The sequence below is a fragment of the Trachypithecus francoisi genome, unplaced genomic scaffold (assembly GCF_009764315.1).
Source record: "Trachypithecus francoisi isolate TF-2019V2 unplaced genomic scaffold, Tfra_2.0 Lachesis_group11, whole genome shotgun sequence".
Classification (NCBI taxonomy): Eukaryota; Metazoa; Chordata; class Mammalia; order Primates; family Cercopithecidae; genus Trachypithecus; species Trachypithecus francoisi.
Genome location: NW_022681456.1, coordinates 1,415,430 through 1,434,691, shown reverse-complemented (window position 1 = coordinate 1,434,691; position 19,262 = coordinate 1,415,430). Strand labels below are relative to the sequence as shown.

The 19,262-nt window shown below is 49.0% G+C and overlaps 1 protein-coding gene across 5 annotated transcripts in view; it reads left to right on the top strand.

Annotated features, from left to right (window-relative positions):
* The window catches only part of SFSWAP (splicing factor SWAP), a 98,807-nt gene that overhangs the window by 54,667 nt on the left and 24,878 nt on the right, over positions 1 to 19,262 (top strand). For 4 of the 5 annotated variants that reach the window (XR_004439484.1, XM_033220082.1, XM_033220085.1 and 1 more), the window contains exons 12-14: positions 1,997 to 2,227; positions 3,653 to 3,843; positions 16,185 to 16,450. Coding sequence is in view for 4 of the 5 variants with exons in the window: in XM_033220082.1 (XP_033075973.1) it covers positions 1,997 to 2,227; positions 3,653 to 3,843; positions 16,185 to 16,450 (688 nt within the window). In the remaining variant the exon portion in view is untranslated. The remainder of the gene's footprint in view (positions 1 to 1,996; positions 2,228 to 3,652; positions 3,844 to 16,184; positions 16,451 to 19,262) is intronic. The other variant, XM_033220083.1, reaches the window with a different exon arrangement.

Genomic DNA, 19,262 nt, shown 5'->3' with positions numbered 1-19,262 from the left:
AAATAAGCATCACTAGAAAGTGTTCCAGAAGTTTCATCTTAATACTCTTATTTGTTGATTGCATATTTTTCTAATTTGGGGAGATGGTTTGGAAATAATTGTTATTAAATCATTTTGTGATATGTTTTAGTCTAGCCCCTTGTTTGTTTTGTTCTGTCTTTTGTTTTTCAAGACAGAATCTCACTCTGTCGCCCAGGCGGAGTAGTGCAGTGGTGTGATCTCAGCCCACTGTAACCTCTGCCTCCCAGGTTCAAGTGATTCTCCCGTCTCAGCCTCCCAAGTAGCTGGGATTACAGGCACCCGCCACCGCACCCAGCTAATTTGTATATTTTTAGTAGAGACAGGATTTCACAATGTTGACCAGGATGGTCTTGAACTCCTAACCTTGTGATCCACCCGCCTCAGCCTCCCAAAGTGCTGGAATTACAGGCATGAGCCACTGTGCCCGGCCAGTTTTTTTCTTTCTTATGGAAAATCTCAAACGTGTGGAAACAGAATATCACATAATGACCACTCATGCCCCACACACGCGCTCATCATCTGGCTTCAGCTGCCGGCCCTGCTCCTTTTTATTTTGACATTATAAAATACTGCTCTGCCGGTATTAGTATCTTGGTGTGTGCCCTGTCCCTTGAGGCAGTTGCTGATGAAAAGTGGTTATATTTCAGAGGGTCCGGGCTGTCACATACATAACTGTCTACTTCACATCACACACGGGTGTTTGAAGCTGTAAAATGCTAAAGCAAGAGGACCTCCTCCGGGGGCCAGCCAGGTGGCCCACCGTGTGCCGAAGAGGCGGCATCACAAACATAAGTTGCAGCCCTTCCAGAAGCTGCCTCTCAGTCACCTGGTTTGTGGTGCACTTAGCATCCCCTTCATTGTGGGTTACTTGAATATTCTTCATAAATAACAACTAATGGTTTTTTAAAATACTGTATCTTACTGCAGCCAGTTAGCTCTTGTCAAGAGCCATTTATCACAGCATCTGAAAGAGAAAGGGACTCTGTGTTCATTGAGTGGTGGGGCAGGGAAGAAGATTTTTTTCTTCAGGGCCTCCATATTTCCCTTAAATTAAACTGTCTGGATATTCTAGGAGGAGGGATTGCTTCTAAATTTTTGTTACGCTGGGTTTGAAATTTTCTTACAGGTATGGAAAATGGTCTAACATAATGCCTGTCACAAAGTAGGTAAAAATGTTTGCTGAATAAAGGCATGGATTCTGTAATTTTTGCTTTGTAAGAAAAGGCTATTTTATGTCATGGGGAATTTTTGAAAGAGACCTGTTGATAGTGGAGTCACATCATATGCCTCCTGAAGCAAATTTAGATATATGCTGAGCCGTGAGCTTTTTTTTTTTTTTTTTTTAAAGAAAAGTGAGGCCGGGCACAGTGGCTCACGCCTGTAATCCCAGCGCTTTGGGAGGCCGAGGCGGGTGGATCACAAGGCCAGGATATCAAGACCATCCTGGCTAACACGGTGAAACCCCGTCTCTACTAAAAAAACAAAAATTTAGCCGGGCGTGGTGGCGGGCGCCTGTAGTCCCAGCTACTCGGGAGGCTGAGGCAGGAGAATCGCTTGAACCTAGAGGGTAGAGGTTGCAGTGAGCCGAGATGGTGCCACTGCACTCCAGCCTGGGCAACAGAGTGAGTCTCCATCTCAAAAACAAAAAAAGAGAGAGAGAGCGAAATGACAAGAATTGGCCATTTAAAATTGCAGGTGACTGGCCCTGGCATCAGCAAGTGTGCCCTTGCCATGCAGTCCCCAGTCAGTGCCGTTCTCACAGCACAGTTCAGGGGCTTGCCCCAGCCCCGCGCCGTGCAGTGCATGTCTGTCCAGGTCTGCTTTGATGGCACGGCGTCCCCACCAGAGACCCTGTGTATGATGTGGCTCCATGCTGGTCATCCCCTTCCCAGCAGCCTATGCTCAGGTGGGTAGCAGGGCCTGCAAAGATTTCCACTCTGTAACATGTATCATAATTCTCACCTTTCCTCAATAGCTTCCTTTGCTCCAATAAGCTTTGCAATCAAGGCCAAAGAAAATGATCTGCTTCCCCTGGAAAAAAATCGTGTTAAGCTAGATGATGACAGTGATGATGATGAAGAAAGCAAAGAAGGCCAAGAAAGTTCTAGTAGTGCTGCAAACACTAACCCAGCAGTTGCCCCACCCTGTGTAGTTGTTGAGGAGAAGAAGCCTCAACTTACCCAGGAGGAGCTAGAAGCAAAGCAAGGTTTGTTGATAGCTTTTAAACTTCTTGAAAGAAAGGAAATACATAAATATAAGATTTATCTGCTAAGCCAAAAAATCTCGAGGCTGCCAACTAGAATCTGAAGCCTTTGGAAATCAGACCCATTTGGGAGTTGTGTAACGTGTCTGAGGTTTTGAAACGTTCTCTGTTAGAGGAATGAGCTCTGCTCTTCACTGAACCTCAAATGCAGTGCCGTTGGCAGTTTGTTTTCGAAGAAACTGAGTTGGCCGTCTTAGCCCTCATGCGCCACAGTGGAATGCATTAACGGAGGCTCACTTTGCGCTTGGCTGGCAGCCCCAGGGTCAAAGGCTCAGCCTTGCTTCCCAGCTCAGGAACCAAACTAGGAGATGCCCTTTCGTGAGGCTGCCTCCCGACAGAACCATTGGGCCCTTGAAGGTGGTGTGTACCCAGCTGGTTTTCGGGCTGCAGCTCATCTTCATGGGCCACAGCCAGCAGCATGGGGACAGCATATAGTCTTCCCATCCTGACTCCAAAATAAATTCTGTTCTGCATTAAAGCAGTCAAATAATGGTTGCTGCATTGTGGTTGTTACCTATTCTAACTGATTTTCTTAAATTGCTTTTCCTATGCACACACATTCAGATCAAGCAACATTTAAAAGAGGCCAATTTTCAGGCCGGGTGTGATGGCTCCTGCCTGTCATCCCAGCACTTTGGGAGGCTGAGGTGGGTGGATCACCTGAGGTCAGGAGTTAGAGACCAGCCTGGCCAACATGGTGAGACCCCGTCTCTACTAAAAACACAAAATTAGCCAGGCATGGTGGCGCACGCCTATAATCCCAGCTACTTGGGAGGCTGAGGCAGGAGAATCGCTTGAACCCAGGAGGCAGAAGTTGCAATGAGCCGAGATCGCGCCATTGCACTCCAGCCTGGGCAGCAAGAGCAAAACTCTGTCTCCAAAAAAAAAAAAAAAAAAAAAAAAAAAAAAGGCCATTTTTCAACCACAATCCACCATCAAGAACTTCCATTGTGCTGTGGTGTTCTCCCTAAGCAAACTTGTACTCATGCCTGTACATCTGAATCTGTACTTCCTGTGTGTAAACTAACCAACTGTCGGACCATTTGGAATAAAACACTTCTCATAGAGTATTCATTGCCTGGTGTGAATATTTTGGATATATGTTGAGAGCCATTCTGAGGTTTTCATTATTCCAGCTTTCGTTAGTATAGAGTCTCTCTCATCAGCCTTCTAACTCTAAAAGTAAAATATCCAGAAAAAGGCACGTTATAAACTAATTCTTTCAAAATTTGATTTGTCTGATGTATGTACCTATTCAGAAATTTTAACTGACTGCATCGTATGACGCTTTTGCAACCTGTGAAAATTAAGATGAGATAAAATACTGCTTGCTCTAAACTTCTCTTTTTTCTTTGTTTATTCCTTAAGCAAAGCAAAAGCTGGAAGATCGCCTCGCAGCTGCTGCCCGGGAAAAGCTGGCCCAGGCGTCTAAGGAGTCAAAAGAGAAACAGCTTCAAGCAGAACGTAAAAGGAAAGCGGCATTATTTTTACAGACCCTCAAAAATCCTCTGCCGGAAGCAGAAGCTGGGAAAATTGAGGAGAGTCCTTTCAGTGTTGAGGTATAGTAAAGAAATCCCACACTGGTATTTGCAGGGCTGTGTGGTACGTAGAAGCAGGGAGGATGTGTCTCCCTCCAGCTGCCCTAGTCTCTGGCCTGAGTGAGGGATGTGAGCCCCCAGCTCTTCCTTCCTGTGTGGGTTGGCTGGCTTTTGCTTTATAGCTGTGAATCTAAGAATTTGACAAGAGTTTCCCCCGTAAGTGCACGTTCACATAAACAGCAAATACTGCCTGCGATTTCGGGGGGGCCTCTGCTTCACGGCTGCCCTTAGGGGCGGGCAGGAGGGCCTGGGGAGTCACTCCCATGGGTCCTGCTGGGGAAATGTGGTGGACACACTTCCCTGGAGCCCCGCCTCTGCGACAGCACCAGTACTGAGCTCACACTTAGGGCAGAAATCCTTTTGCCACAGTCTGTATCAATGTCAGCACTTTAATTAAAGAGAAAAAGGAAGAGGGAGTTAAGAGAACAGACTCCGGGAGTACGTGGCTCCTTCCTCAGTGGTGTGAGCAGGGATATGGCCTTACGTGGGGGTTGTCACATGGCTGCCTTACAAGTCTCCTGCACCAAGGGAAGGTGCTCAGAACAGAGGCCTTCAGTAGACACTGGCTCCTGTGCCGGGGGATTGCTCACATGGGTGTCTGAGACCAGAGGCCTTCAGGAAACACTGATGCCTTCAGCAGCAGCAGTACAATAATTAATCATATTCAGCAAAAACGCTGCTTTTTTTTTTTTTTTAGTCACATCAATTTAGAATCTTTTAAGTTTAATTTTAGATTTTTTATAGCAGTTCTGTCTCTGAATTTCATTTTGTATTTAAACTACAAGAATATCCAGAAATTCTTTGGGGAGTTTGGGAGCATTTTGGAGACATAACTCTTTTAAAGTAAGAAAGATAATAGAGTAGGACACATCCTTTGAGGATTAAAGGAGGATTGTCTTTGTGTCAATAAACTGTGACAAAACTGGGCATTTTAATAATTAGTCCTATAATTGTAGATGAATTAAAAGCTGACTTAACATTTGAACTATAATATTAGAATAGGTTTAGATCTACAATTAGACAATAGCTAAAAAGTTGTGGTTTTATGTTATTTCAAGAGCACTTAAAAAATCTTTTTATAAAATCTTTCTCAACCTAATCTCTCTCCTAAAAAAAAATGAATGAACACAGGAACAGAAAATCAGACACCACATGTTCTCACTTATAAGTGGCAGCTAAACACTGAGGGCGCATGGACACAGAGAAGGGAACAGCAGACAGGAGGGCCCCATTGAGTGGGGAGGGAGGCAGTGAGGAAGGTGAAGATGAAAAACCTCCCTGTTAGCTACTGTGCTCACTGCCTGGGTGATGAAATAAATAAAAGTTGGAAAGAATAAAAAAGGTAGTAACTCCGGGAATTTTACTTTTTGAAAAGTTTTCGGCCGGGCGCGGTGGCTCAAGCCTGTAATCCCAGCACTTTGGGAGGCCGAGACGGGCGGATCACGAGGTCAGGAGATCGAGACCATCCTGGCTAACACGGTGAAACCCCGTCTCTACTAAAAAAATACAAAAAAAAAACTAGCCGGGCGAGGTGGCGGGCGCCTGTAGTCCCAGCTACTCGGGAGGCTGAGGCAGGAGAATGGCGTAAACCCGGGAGGCGGAGCTTGCAGTGAGCTGAGATCCGGCCACTGCACTCCAGCCCGGGCTAGAGCGAGACTCCGTCTCAAAAAAAAAAAAAAGAAAAGTTTTCAAACCTTCAAAAAATTGGAAAGAATGGAAAGATGCCCCCAGTGCCCAGGCAATTGCATGTGCATGCTCACTCATCTGTATGTGGGCACGTTGACCCACGCGTGCTCGCCCTCTCTGAGAGTCGTTCGCAGACGTGGTGACCGCTCTACCCTGAATACCCATGAAGGGGCTTCTCCCGGGAGACAGTGCCGCACGCAGAGTGCCCGCCGATGGCACGTCACTTCCTTGCAGGCCGCAGTCACATTGCTCAGAGTGCCCGCCGATGGCACAGCACTTCCTTGCAGGCCGCAGTCACATTGCTCCAAGTGGCACCACATGGCTTTTGTAGCTCTTTTCTTCCCATAGTATAGAATGAGCCTTTCACTTTCATTATGCTGACATTTCTAAGAGTCCAGGACCATTATTCAAAACTGATTCTCTGCTTGAAGTCACTCCGCTTGTTTTTCTGTGGAAACAACATTCTGGGCTCAGACTTTTGAAATGATGCGGAAGGCTGAATCAGCTTTCCTGTTTGGGGAGTCAGTCTGAAATCCCCTCACATCTGGCAGGAGGCCTCAGAAATAATATGAGCAGGGAGGGGAGAGTTAGATAAGAGGAGCAGAGAAGATGAGTCTGTGTGACCCTGTCGAGTCCCCGAGTGCCACAGGGTGGGCTCCTGCCCCTGATTCCTGAGTGCTCGGGCCACCCACTGTAGCCTCAGCTCCACAGGTCAGTGGTGCCCAGTCTTCTGAGCTGTTCAACTTGCCAGTCCCAGAAATGAACATTTTCAGGGAAGATGGGAACCCCCAGCAGCCCCGCAGGACACCATCTCACAGCCTTTCCACAGCTTTTCAGAGTCGGGGCTGCCTCCTGGCTCCTCACTTCAGCCAGTTATGGCAAAAGGATCTGTGGTCATTCCTTAGCTTTAATAGGATTTCTTGGCTGGGTGTAATGACTCACACCTGTAATCCCAGCTCTTTGAGAGGCCAAGGCAGGTGGATCGCCTGAGGGCCAGCAGTTCGAGCTTAGCCTGTCCAACATGGTGAAACCTCATCTCTACTAAAAATACAAAAAATTAGCTGGGCATAGTGGCGCATGCCTGTAACCCCGGCTACTCGGGAGGCTGAGGCAGGAGAATCTCTTGAACCTGGCAGGCAGAGGTTGCAGCGAGCCATGATCGGCCACTGTACTCCAGCCTGGGCAACAGAGCGAGACTCCATCTCCAAAAAAAAGGATGGCCAGGCATGGTGGCTCACGCCTGTAATCCCAGCACTTTGGGAGGCCAAGGCTGGTGAATCACAAGGTCAGGAGATTGAGACCATCCTGTCCTACATGTTAAAACTCCGTCCCTACTAAAATACAAAAAATTAGCCAGGCATGGTGTTGCGCGCCTGTAGTCCCAGCTACTCCAGATACTGAGGCAGGGGAATCGCTTGAACCCGGGAGATGGAGGTTGCAGTGAGTTGAGATCACGCCACTGTGCTCCAGCCTGGTGATAGAACAAGACTTTGTCTCAAAAAAAAAAAAAAGATATTCTGCAGCAATAAGGGGATGAAATACACAACAACAAAAATGATCATGAGGACGCTTGTAGCCACACAGAAAATGCTTCTGATGTGATAAGCAAGAGAAGCACAATATAAAATACATCCACTTCTGTGATTACAGCCATGAAAATATGCATGTGGCAAGAAGGGAAGGGAATTTAAGAAAGTAAGGAACCTGTTACAGTGGCGTATGGGTTATCATGTTTTGATATCATTTGTGCAGTGGATAAAGGGGTTCATCGAAAGACATTCGTGAGAATACTTTAACCAATTATATTACATGACTGTATCTGTATGTTGTAATAAAATTTCCAGTGAAATTCAGTCACAACTGTAATTTATCACTAACCCAGTTTTTCCCAGTCTGCTGTAGTTCCACATCACAGCAACCAGAATTATTTCCTTATAAACACAAGATACGTTACAGCTTAGGCCTTTGTCCTGTTTATTTATTTTATTTTATTTATTTGTTTTTTTGAGACGGAGTCTCACTCTGTCACCCAGGCTGGAGTGCAGTGGTACAGTCTCAGCTCACTGCAACCTCTGCCTCCTGGGTTCACGCCATTCTCCTGCCTCAGCCTCCTGAGTAGCTGGGACTACAGGCTCCCGCCACCCCGCCCGGCTAATTTTTTTGTATTTTTAGTAGAGACGAGGTTTCATCATGTTAGCCAAGATGGTCTCGATCTGTCCTATTTATTTTTATACGTACATTTCTCTCACCTCTCCTGTTTGCAAGCATTGGTTTTTGAATCTATAGAACATAGAAACGAGTGTTTAAATCACTAGAATGCTCTCCTGGATATATGTGTGTGTGTGTGTGTGTGTGTGTGTGTGTGTGCAGATTACAGCTACCAAGCCATTTCAACAAAAGTGTAATGGTTGTAGCAGATGATGATAAATGTCTTTAATTGCTTCTGAAACAAAAATACTTGTAATTAAATTGGCAGTTGTCGTAAATAAAATTCAAACTCAAAAATATTTTTAGCCTAAAACAACTTCTGGGACAGGTTACCCTGCACTAAGTATTCTAGCATCTACTTTACTCACTGATGTTGAGACATTTGACCCAGCTATGTAGTTGTGAAACTCTCGGAGTCCAGGAGGACTTGAGACAAAACCATGTTTGGCCACTGCACACCCTGGGTGAGGGAGCCAGCGTGGCTGAGGGCGCATCAGCACCAGGAGGCTCATGGCACCCCCAGGTCTGTTGGAGCCATGGCTAGCTCGGGCTGACTCTGCAGGGTGGCATGAGGACACTCCCTTATACAAGGCCTGGCGTAACATGGCAGGAATTTTACTGTCACCTTAAAGTTAACTAAAAACAGCCACAGTGCAGCTGTGTGCCTGAAGGACAGTCACTTCCCTGTCTTTACTTTGCTTTTTATAAAACTGATGTATACATATGATTTTTAAAGTTCAAATGCTACAGAAAGGTATAAAAGAGAAAAGGTCCTTTCCTTCTTGTGTATTTTTTTTAATTCCTGTGAAAATGGCACTTTTTAAAATTCCTCTCAACTCTCTCCCTTCTGTAGTTTGAGTTTTTAACATAAAGGTTACCATTTTACCTTTTTTAACTGTGCCGTTTATGCTGGCATTAAGTGTATTCACACTGTGCAACCGTTACCACCCATCCATTCCCAGAATGTCCATCTTCTAAAACCAAAACTCTTTAGCCATTAAATAGTAACTCCCCACTCTCCCCTCCCCCAGCCCTGACACCCACCTGCTTTCAGCCTCTGAACGGGACGCCTGGGGACCGCGTGTGAGCGGAATTCTGCGGTGTCTGTGCTTCTGTGCCTGGCTGACTTCACCTAGCGTGGTGTCCTCCGGTCCAGCCATGCGGCAGCCGCATTGGACCCGCTTCCTTTTTGCGGTTGAATGATGCTCCGTCGTGTGTATGCCCCCCTTTGTTTCCTGTGAATCCTTGAGGGGAAAAGCTCAATTCGATTCATGTATGTAGAGATGTAAAACCTCACAGTTACAGGATCGTACCCTACGTATTTTTCTGACATCATCTTTCACTTACAGTAGAGATCCTTCTGTTATCAATGCTTACAGTAGTGTTTGGTGTGTTACAGGCACTTGGTAGATATTTATTGACCGAATGACTGTAAGTAGTTTAATCACCCGCTCTGTGTGTGCCCCTCCCCTGCTGTGGAAAATGTGAGCCACGTCTCAGGTCTGTCTTTGTGAACAATGCCGATCACCCGATCTGTGTCCTGTGTCTTGTGTACTCCAGTGAGTGCACTCATGGGGGAAATCCTCACCATGGAATTCCTTTTTTAATTTGAGATACTGCTCAGTTGACCTCTGAAGGGATTGTAGCAGTTTTATTTGCCCCATGGAGTCTGAGAACTGTTTCTTCATGCCCCTGTCGGCATTGGTTACCATCAGCCTTTTGGTGGGAAAGCAGCATCTGCTTTAACTTACATATTTAATGATAAGTAATAGTGAGTCACTTTGCTAATGTCTTTTTTTTTTTTTTTTTTTTTTTTTTTTTTGAGACGGAGTCTCACTCTGTCGCCCAGGCTAGAGTGCGGTGGCGCGATCTCAGCTCAGTTGGCTCACTGCAACCTCTGCCTGCCGGATTCAAGTTATTCTCCTGCCTCAGCCTCCCCAGTAGCTGGGGCTCTAGGCGGGTGCCACCACGCCCAGCTAGTTTTTGTATTTTTAGTAGAGACAGGGTTTTACCATGTTGGCCAGGATGGTCTCGATCTCTTGACCTTGTGATCCACCCGCCTCAGCTTCTCAAAGTGCTGGGATTACAGGCCTGAGCCACTGCGCCCGGCCACTTTGCTGATGTTTCTTGGCATTGTCTGCTGCCTTTTGAACTGACTTTCCCTTAGCCTGGGCCTGTGTTTCTTCCGGGCCCAGGAAGGGCCCTTTCTTTGTCTGTGCTGCTTCATGTCAGCTGTTTGTCATCAGTGTCACAAACTTTTTTTGCTCTGGTACGTTTTTGACCTGCCACACTTGGAATTAATTTCAGTTTGAGGAGCATGTCACTAGATGCAACACATTCACTAAGTCATACATCTTTTCCTCAGTGACTCACAGAGCCTTCTTTAAGACGTGCTGAATTCCCATTTGTACTCGATCTTTCTGCGTATGTGTTCCTGTTCAGTCCCCTTGATCGTTAGGAGAGGTGATTTTACGTATTCAGATACAGTTGTAAATGATGTCCTAAAGTGTGCCTATTGGCATGGAAAGATATTGGCAGTACTCTAAATTTTTCAAGTGGAGTATAAAATTTATAAAAGCATATGCAAAAATAGTGCCTGTAAACCTGCATATGAGACTGGAGAGTTCCCTCAACCCCTTCCCAGGACTCGCAAAGGGGGTGGCTCGTTTACTCGGCCACCACTCAATCTCTTACAGGAGGGACCACATGAACGGACAGGTGCGGAAACCAGAGCAAAGGAACGCTCCTGTCTAGCGGGAGCAGGCTTGGCGCTGGCCTCACAGCATCCTCCAAGCACATTACAATGCTCTTTTAGCTTTGCCGTCCAGGAGGGGGTGTCTCTGACCCCTGGAGCCCCAGAAAGCGTGTGTTACAGTCAGCGTTGAGTGTTAATCAGCTCTGGAGGGCCAGGGTGACAGCCTTTACACCCTGCCCTCTTGGTACCTGAGTTCTTGTCCAGCGTCCAGCAAGAATCAGGTCACATGAACAAATTAAAGGATGATGAATGTGGAGGACTTTACTGAGCTGTGGAAGTGGTCTCAGCAGAAAGGGAAGCTGAGAAGGGGTTACAGCAGGAAGATAATTTTCCCCTGGAGTCTGGCCATCCTCAGCCAACTCCTCTCCGACATCCAGCTGCTTCGTATCCTCTCTTCGCTCAGACGCATCTCTCTTCTGTGTGTGTCCCCTGAGTCTGGAGTCTGGAGTTCTTATGGGCACAGGATAGGGGGCAGAACAGGCCAAAAGGCAACATTCAGGCGGGAAAACAGGGATAGTTCTCACTCTGGGCCATGGGTCCAGGCTTGAGTGTGAAGCCCTCGCCAGTATTTCCCTGCCTCCTGTCCATATCACATATATTCTCTCTTCATTCCTAGTGTGTGTTCTTAACCCAGGATGGAGAGAGGCAGAAGTCTTCATTGAGCCCCTTTTGTCAAGCAGTCATTTACATACTAGCAACAGGTTACAGGATGATTTCTTGGATTCCACAAATTGTTTTCTTTTTCTTTTTTGAGAGAGTCTCACTGTGTCGCCCAAGCTAGAATGCAGTGGTACCATCACAGCTCACTGCAGCCTTGACCTCCCGGCCTGAAGCAGTCCTCCTACCTCAGCCTTCAAAGTAGCTGGGACTTAATATGCACTTGCCAGCACGCCCAGCTAAATGTTTTTTGTATTTTTGGTAGAGATGGGATTTTGCTATATTGCCCAGACGGGTCTTGAACTCCTGGCCTCAAGCAGTTCTCCCGCCTTGGCCTCTCAAGATGCTAGGATGACAGGCATGAGCCACTGCACCCAGCCCATAGATGTCTTCAAGTTACAGATCCTGCCAAGTTTACGATTCCAGTAAGAGTTTGACAAGGAAATAGGAACTGAAACCCGCCTATGTTTGCTGAATCTGCTGTGTGCTAGGTGCTGAGGCACTTTGGGATATGCATTAGAAGCTTGCTTGTTCACCAGTGACCGTGACAGCATTTGAGCTGTTGCTGTTCACACATGGGCATTTCCATCAGGACAGCACAGCCAGGAGGAGAGTGGCAGCTCCGGGACCTAGGGCTCAGGCAAGGCCTTGAGGAGCTCACAGAATACTGAGGACCCACGAGGACCAAAGACCCACAAGTGGTAAAGGACAGGTGGCCCCACTCAGGAAGACACGTTCTCAGGCAGAACGGGTATGACAATGGGAGGCCCGTTGTAGAGAGCCTGGGACGCCAGAATAAGTGAGCATGAGCCCGAGAGCTGCATTTCCGCTGAAAGAGTGTGGCTGCGGGGCAGGGGGTGCTGGAGCAGAGTGGGGGCAGGGGTGGGAGGACGCACCTGGCCAGGAGACGGTAGGGCAGTGGGGCTGGGTGGAGGGATGGAGAGGACGCTTTAGTGTTCGCCATCCGTCCGTGGGATTGGCCCATTTCATAGTTAATGTAACGCCCTTCAGAAATAAGATTTCTTTTATTTTCCAATACAATCAGATACACAGTCGGTCTGCTTTTGAGCAATTGGTTTTGCCACAGTAGGAAATAATAGTTGCTAGTTCGTGTGCTAGTTTGTTGCCAAATACTTCATTGTGATAAAGGGGGACTAATCAATGTTGTTTTCCAATGTTACGAAAGTGGCAGGCAGTCAGCTTTTAATGCTCTCATAAATGACCATTTTTCAGAAGTTCTTTGCTTTGTCCTCGACTCTACCTGAACCAACGTATTGTCTGCCCCCCTACACTCAAACATGACTTCGCGTTTGATCATTTTTGCTGGAATATTAAAATTGCATCTCAAAGGCAGCTGTGGTTTCTGGGAAGCTGTGTTTGGCATCAGTCCTTGTGCACTTTTAGCACTTGAAGCTGGAAAAAGTGGCAATCCAGTCAGTCCTTTTTGTAATTATTATAAGAAAGAGGAGTGGATGTGGTAGCTCACACTTGTAAACCCAGCACTTTGGGAGGCTGAGGCAGGAGGATTGCTTGAACCTGGGAGTTTGAGACCAGCCTGGGCAACATAGTGAGACTCCATCTCTACAAAACATAAACAAAAAATTCGCCAGGTGCGGTGGTGCACAGCTACTTGGGAGGCTGAGGTGGGAGGATCACTTGAGCCCAAGAGGTGGAGGTTGCAGTGAGCTGAGATGGCAGCACTACATTCTAGCCTGAGCAATAACAGACTGAGACCCTGTCTCGAAAAAAATGAATAAAAATAAATAAAGGTTACATCCATGTAACCTTTTTTTTTTTTTTTTTTTTTTTTTTTTTTTTTTTTTTTTTTGAGACAGAGTCTTGCTCTGTCGCCCAGGCTGGAGTGCAGTGGCCAGATCTCAGCTCACTGCAAGCTCCGCCTCCCGGGTTTAGGCCATTCTCCTGCCTCAGCCTCCCGAGTAGCTGGGACTACAGGCGCCCGCCACCTCGCCCGGCTAGTTTTTTGTATTTTTTTAGTAGAGACGGGGTTTCACCGTGTTAGCCAGGATGGTCTCGATCTCCTGACCTCGTGATCCGCCCGTCTCGGCCTCCCAAAGTGCTGGTATTACAGGCTTGAGCCACCGCACCCGGCCAAGTATTATTAAAGACAGGCATTAGTTAGGATAAAGAAAAAAAAAAAAATTTAGAGGTTCAAATCATTGGCAGTAAAAATAGGAGTAGAAACTCAGCTGGAGAGTTGACTCCTCGCACTCCTATTTGTCTTGACTATGCCCCAGATGGCGTCTCGCGCCCGTTTGGTTTTGTCTTTCACAGACGTTTGCCAGGGACCGGGTTTTTCCATCTCCCCTGTTTTAACGCCGTGTGTTATCAGTCACACGCCAAAATAGTGCAGTGATTTTGTGAGAGGGAGTAAATGAGGAGAGTTCTTCACCAGAAAAAGACAGCAAAGACGTGTTTCCCTTCCTTCTCGCCACAGAACAGACTCCTCACTCGAGGGTGGAGTGTGTGTCTCAACTCTCCTCTGCAGCTTTCTCTTTGTTTTCCTGGGGAAATCCCAGACCTTATTAAAAGGACCTGCAGCAGCTCTGACGTCCCCAAACACTCACAGGTGCCCGTGCTGAGGTTCCCAGTGGCGTCTTTCATCCCTGGGGCTGACTTGCTTTCTCCTGGTTTAGAGTCCATGGATATTGGAATTTTTTTAGTGCCTCAGCTGATTTCTCTGGTCCCACCCAGGGCTCACCTCAGAGGATGTGCTCAGCTCACAAACCTTTGTTCTTTGCTGTTTGCAGAATGGAAGCCCTGTCAGTGTGTATGGGAGAGGCCACAGCTGGGATGTTGAGCCTCTGAAGTTGTAAAGCTTAGTGGCTTTTATTTATTGTCTTTTTAATTTAAAGGATCATTTAGCATTGCTTATGGGCAAATCCTGACTAATGCCAGAGTGGAGTGGGTGTTCTTGGATATAGAGCTTGGTTTCTCATTGGACGTTTGTGTGTTAGAATTATGTAAGCAATAAAATATTTTAGCTGAGTGCGGTGGTTCACGCCTGTAATCTCAGCATTTTGGGAGGCTGAGGCGTGCAGATCACTTGAGGTCAGGAGTTTGAGACCAGCCTGGCCAAAATAGCAAAATCCTTTCTCTACTAAAAATACAAACAAAAAAAAAAAATTAGCTGGACATGATGGCATATGCCTGTAATCCCACCTACTCAGGAGGCTGGGGCACGAGAATCACTTGAGGCCGGGAGGCGGAGGTTGTGGTGAGCTGAGATCACGCCACTGCACTCCAGCCCGGTGACAGAGCAAGACTCTGCCTCAAAACAAACCAAAAAACAATAAAGTATTTAAAAGTTAGACCTGAAAAATATTGTTACACTTACAGAATTTCAAATGAGAAAGACCTTTTTGATAAGAACTCTCCCACAGTAAAATGGACTTTTTTTACCAAAGTGTTCCTGGAGATAATTTAGGCAGAGCCGTGAAGATGAACTTGGTAGTGGTGAACTTGGCAGCAGCCAAATGGGAGGGCCATCAGATCCCGAATTCATCCCTGCCCTCCTGCCTGCAGCACGCTCACAACCAGGGAGGGGCATTAGAGAGCATGGTGTAAACGGAAACAGCAAGGAGGCTGAAGAGAGGACTGGGAAATCACAGTGCCATCATAAAGCAGCCAGCTCGAGTGGAATCTCATCTTAAATTGGGGCCTGCCCCACCAGGGCTCCACTGAATTGCTTTTGATCTCAAAACCAAAGTAAGAAGCATAACTGTAGAAGAATCATTTCTACAGTGTTTGTTTTCCCTCAGCCAGTTGGCCTTGCCACGGCAGACCTAGGGAGAGGAAAGAAGGAAGGGAAGCCCCCTTAGCACTTTGCCTTTCACAGACGCCGTCCTGCACACCCTGTGCCATCCGCACACTGTGCCACAGGCTGGGCTGGAGCTCTCTCCCTGGGGAGCAGCTGGGGGCAGCCTGGGAGACTAGGTCCCACCCCAGCACCTAACCTGAATTTCTTTGAGGCACTAAATGATGAATTGCAGATTTTTTCACTGTGTCTAAAGGTGTGAAATGTTTAATGGCTGTAGTTTAAAATTCACTTAATGTGAACTGAGGAGAGAGTGAGCTTTCTGGGGAAGAGGGCCAGGCTGCAGGCCCACACTGTTGAAGGGTGCTGTCTCCTGACCTGGTTCCGATGCGCTGTGGTGGAACTGTGTCAGGATGCATTGAAGATTCGTATGCTCTTCTGCATGTATGTGACACTCAGATGGAGAGGTTTTAAAACATCAAAGGGGAACCTAGACCTTCTTTAAGAATTATTGTCAGAGTAGTGCAGAGATTCATTTAAAAACCTAATATTGGCCGGGCGCGGTGGCTCAAGCCTGTAATCCCAGCACTTTGGGAGGCCGGGACGGGCGGATCACGAGGTCAGGAGATCGAGACCATCCTGGCTAACACGGTGAAACCCCGTCTCTACTAAAAAATACAAAAAAACTAGCCGGGCGAGGTGGCGGGCGCCTGTAGTCCCAGCTACTCGGGAGGCTGAGGCAGGAGAATGGCGTAAACCTGGGAGGCGGAGCTTGCAGTGAGCCAAGATCTGGTCACTGCACTCCAGCCTGGGCAACAGAGCGACACTCCGTCTCAAAAAAAAAAAAAAACCTAATATTGGAGGTTTGAGGAATCTCTCCTCTGGTAGTTAAAACTATTAAAAAGAAACATATTTTTTTCCAGCATGGCATCTCTAATACTGTGCTCCTCTTATTGGCTCCTGCTGTCCACAGCCTGGGGGCTGGGAAGGGAGTGCTGCCTGTGGAAAGGCTCGGGAACCAGAGGGGGTTTCCCTTTCTCCCTTTGCATCCTGGTAGGTGAAAAGGAGGTCACTCTGGATAGCTACAGGAGGAGACGGGCCTTTGGAAGGGATGGTTGCTGTGTTTGTTGGTGTGAGGGGCCCAAAGTTGAAATTTCATAAATATACATCTTCAGTGTTCTGTTTTCCCTGTTAACACCCAGATTTTCCTTTTATTCTTAGGAATCCAACACTACGCCCTGCCCTCTACTGACTGGAGGCAGATCTCTGCCTACTTTAGAAGTTAAACCACCCGATAGGCCTTCGAGCAAAAGCAAAGATCCACCGAGAGAAGAAGAGAAAGAAAAGAAAAAGAAAAAGCACAAAAAAAGATCTCGAACAAGATCGCGTTCTCCCAAGTACCATTCGTCATCCAAGTCCAGGTCTAGATCACACTCAAAAGCAAAGCATTCTCTTCCCAGTGCCTATCGGACAGTGCGGCGGTCGAGGTGGGTGTGCAGGGGGCAGCACCTCTGGTGCCTTCGTGACCCCCGTGTCCTTCACAGGATACCCAGTAGAGCTAGGTAGAAAGTTTAAAATCAGTGCCACTCTCATTGAGCAGACGTGTGTATGCGTGTGCTTGTGTGCCCTGCAAGTCCAAATAAGATCTTTTTCGGTTTTTTGTTTGTTTTGTACTTAACTTTTGTTTGTTTGTTTTTTGAGACAGAGTTTTGTTCTTGTTGCCCAGGCTGGAGTGCAACGGTGCGATCTTGGCTCACTGCAACCTCCGCCTCCTGGGTTCAAGTGATTCTTTTGCCTCAGCCTCCTGAGTAGCTGGTATTACAGGCGCCCACCACGACGCCAGGCTAATTTTTGTATTTTTAGTAAAGACGGGGTTTCACCATGTTGGCCAGGCTGGTCTTAAACTCCTGACCTCAGGTTACCCACCCATCTTGGCCTCCCAGAGTGCTGGGATTACAGGCCTGAGCCACTGCACAGGCCTATAGTTAACTACTGCCAGGTTTTTAAAAATTGGTTTGTTTAAATTCTAATGGGTCCTGGAAGTAAGCCTACCAGGACCTTGATTGACAGGGTGGTGTGCTGATTGTGTGAAAGATTCACGGGGTGGTGTGCTGGGGGGTCTTTTGTTTTATTTGTGTAAGTGAAGTTTCCCATGCTAATTTCTCTCAAATGTGTAAAGTTGCAAGACAGGAGAACTCTTTAACACTGGTTTGGATTCCCTGTTCTGCACATACACTCACCGGTGCCACACTCTGCACATACTTCATGTGGCACCGGTGAGCGTGTGTGCAGAGTGGGTGTGAAGAGGGTGGCGCGGGTGAGCGTGTGTGCAGAGTGGGTGTGAAAAGGATGGCGCAGGTGAGCATGTGTGAAGAGGGCGGCGCGGGTGAGCGTGTGTGCAGAGTGGGTGTGAAGAGGGTGGTGCGGGTGAGCGTGTGTGCAGAGTGGGTGTGAAGAGAGTGGCGCGGGTGAGCGTGTGTGCAGAGTGGGTGTGAAGAGGGTGGTGCGGGTGAGCGTGTGTGCAGAGTGGGTGTGAAGAGGGTGGCACGGGTGAGCGTGTGTGCAGAGTGGGTGTGAAGAGGGTGGCGCGGGTGAGCGTGTGTGAAGAGGGCCGGCGGGTGAGCGTGTGTGCAGAGTGGGTGTGAAGAGGGTGGCGCGGGTGAGCGTGTGTGCAGAGTGGGTGTGAAGAGGGTGGCGCGGGTGAGCGTGTGTGCAGAGTGGGTGTGAAGAGGGTGGCGCGGGTGAGCGTGTGTGAAGAGGGCGGCGCGGGTGAGCATGTGTGAAGAGGGCCGGCGGGTGAGCGTGTGTGCAGAGTGGGTGTGAAGAGGGTGGTGCGGGTGAGCGTGTGTGCAGAGTGGGTGTGAAGAGGGTGGCGCGGGTGAGCGTGTGTGAAGAGGGCGGCGCGGGTGAGCGTGTGTGCAGAGTGGGTGTGAAGAGGGCGGCGCGGGTGAGCGTGTGTGAAGAGGGCGGCGCGGGTGAGCGTGTGTGCAGAGTGTGTGTGAAGAGGGCGGCGCGGGTGCGGGTGTGTGTGTGAAGAGGGCGGCGTGGGTGAGTGTGTGTGAAGAGGGCCGGCGGGTGTGTGTGAAGAGGGCGGCGCGGGTGCGGGTGTGTGAAGAGGGCAGCGCGGGTGAGCGTGTGTGAAGAGGGCGGTGCGGGTGTGTGTGTGAAGAGGGCCGGCGGGTGTGTGTGAAGAGGGCAGCGTGGGTGAGTGTGTGTGAAGAGGGCCGGCGGTGTGTGTGAAGAGGGCAGCGTGGGTGAGTGTGTGTGAAGAGGGCAGCGTGGGTGAGTGTGTGTGAAGAGGGCAGCGTGGGTGAGTGTGTGTGAAGAGGGCAGCGTGGGTGAGTGTGTGTGAAGAGGGCGGCGTGGGTGAGTGTGTGTGAAGAGGGCGGCGCGGGTGCGGGTGTGTGAAGAGGGCCGGCGGGTGTGTGTGAAGAGGGCGGCGCGGGTGAGTGTGTGTGAAGAGGGCAGCGTGGGTGAGTGTGTGTGAAGAGGGCAGCGTGGGTGAGTGTGTGTGAAGAGGGCAGCGTGGGTGAGTGTGTGTGAAGAGGGCGGCGCGGGTGCAGGTGTGTGAAGAGGGCCGGCGGGTGTGTGTGAAGAGGGCGGCGCGGTGTGGGTGTGTGTGAAGAGGGCCGGCGGTTGTGTGTGAAGAGGGCGGCGCGGGTGAGTGTGTGTGAAGAGGGCAGCGTGGGTGAGTGTGTGTGAAGAGGGCAGCGTGGTGAGTGTGTGTGAAGAGGGCGGCGGGTGTGTGTGAAGAGGGCGGCGCGGGTGAGCGTGTGTGTGTGAAGAGGGCAGCGTGGGTGAGTGTGTGTGAAGAGGGCAGCGTGGGTGAGTGTGTGTGAAGAGGGCAGCGTGGGTGAGTGTGTGTGAAGAGGGCGGCGCGGGTGCGGGTGTGTGAAGAGGGCAGCGCGGGTGAGTGTGTGTGAAGAGGGCAGCGTGGGTGAGTGTGTGTGAAGAGGGCAGCGTGGGTGAGTGTGTGTGAAGAGGGCAGTGGGTGAGTGTGTGTGAAGAGGGCCGGGTGGGTGTGTGTGTGAAGAGGGCGGCGCGGTGCGGGTGTGTGAAGAGGGCCGGCGGGTGTGTGTGAAGAGGGCGGCGCGGGTGAGTGTGTGGAAGAGGGCAGCGTGGGTGAGTGTGTGTGAAGAGGGCAGCGTGGGTGAGTGTGTGGAAGAGGGCAGCGTGGGTGAGTGTGTGTGAAGAGGGCAGCGTGGGTGAGTGTGTGTGAAGAGGGCGGCGCGGGTGCAGGTGTGTGAAGAGGGCCGGCGGGTGTGTGTGAAGAGGCGGCGCGGGTGAGTGTGTGTGAAG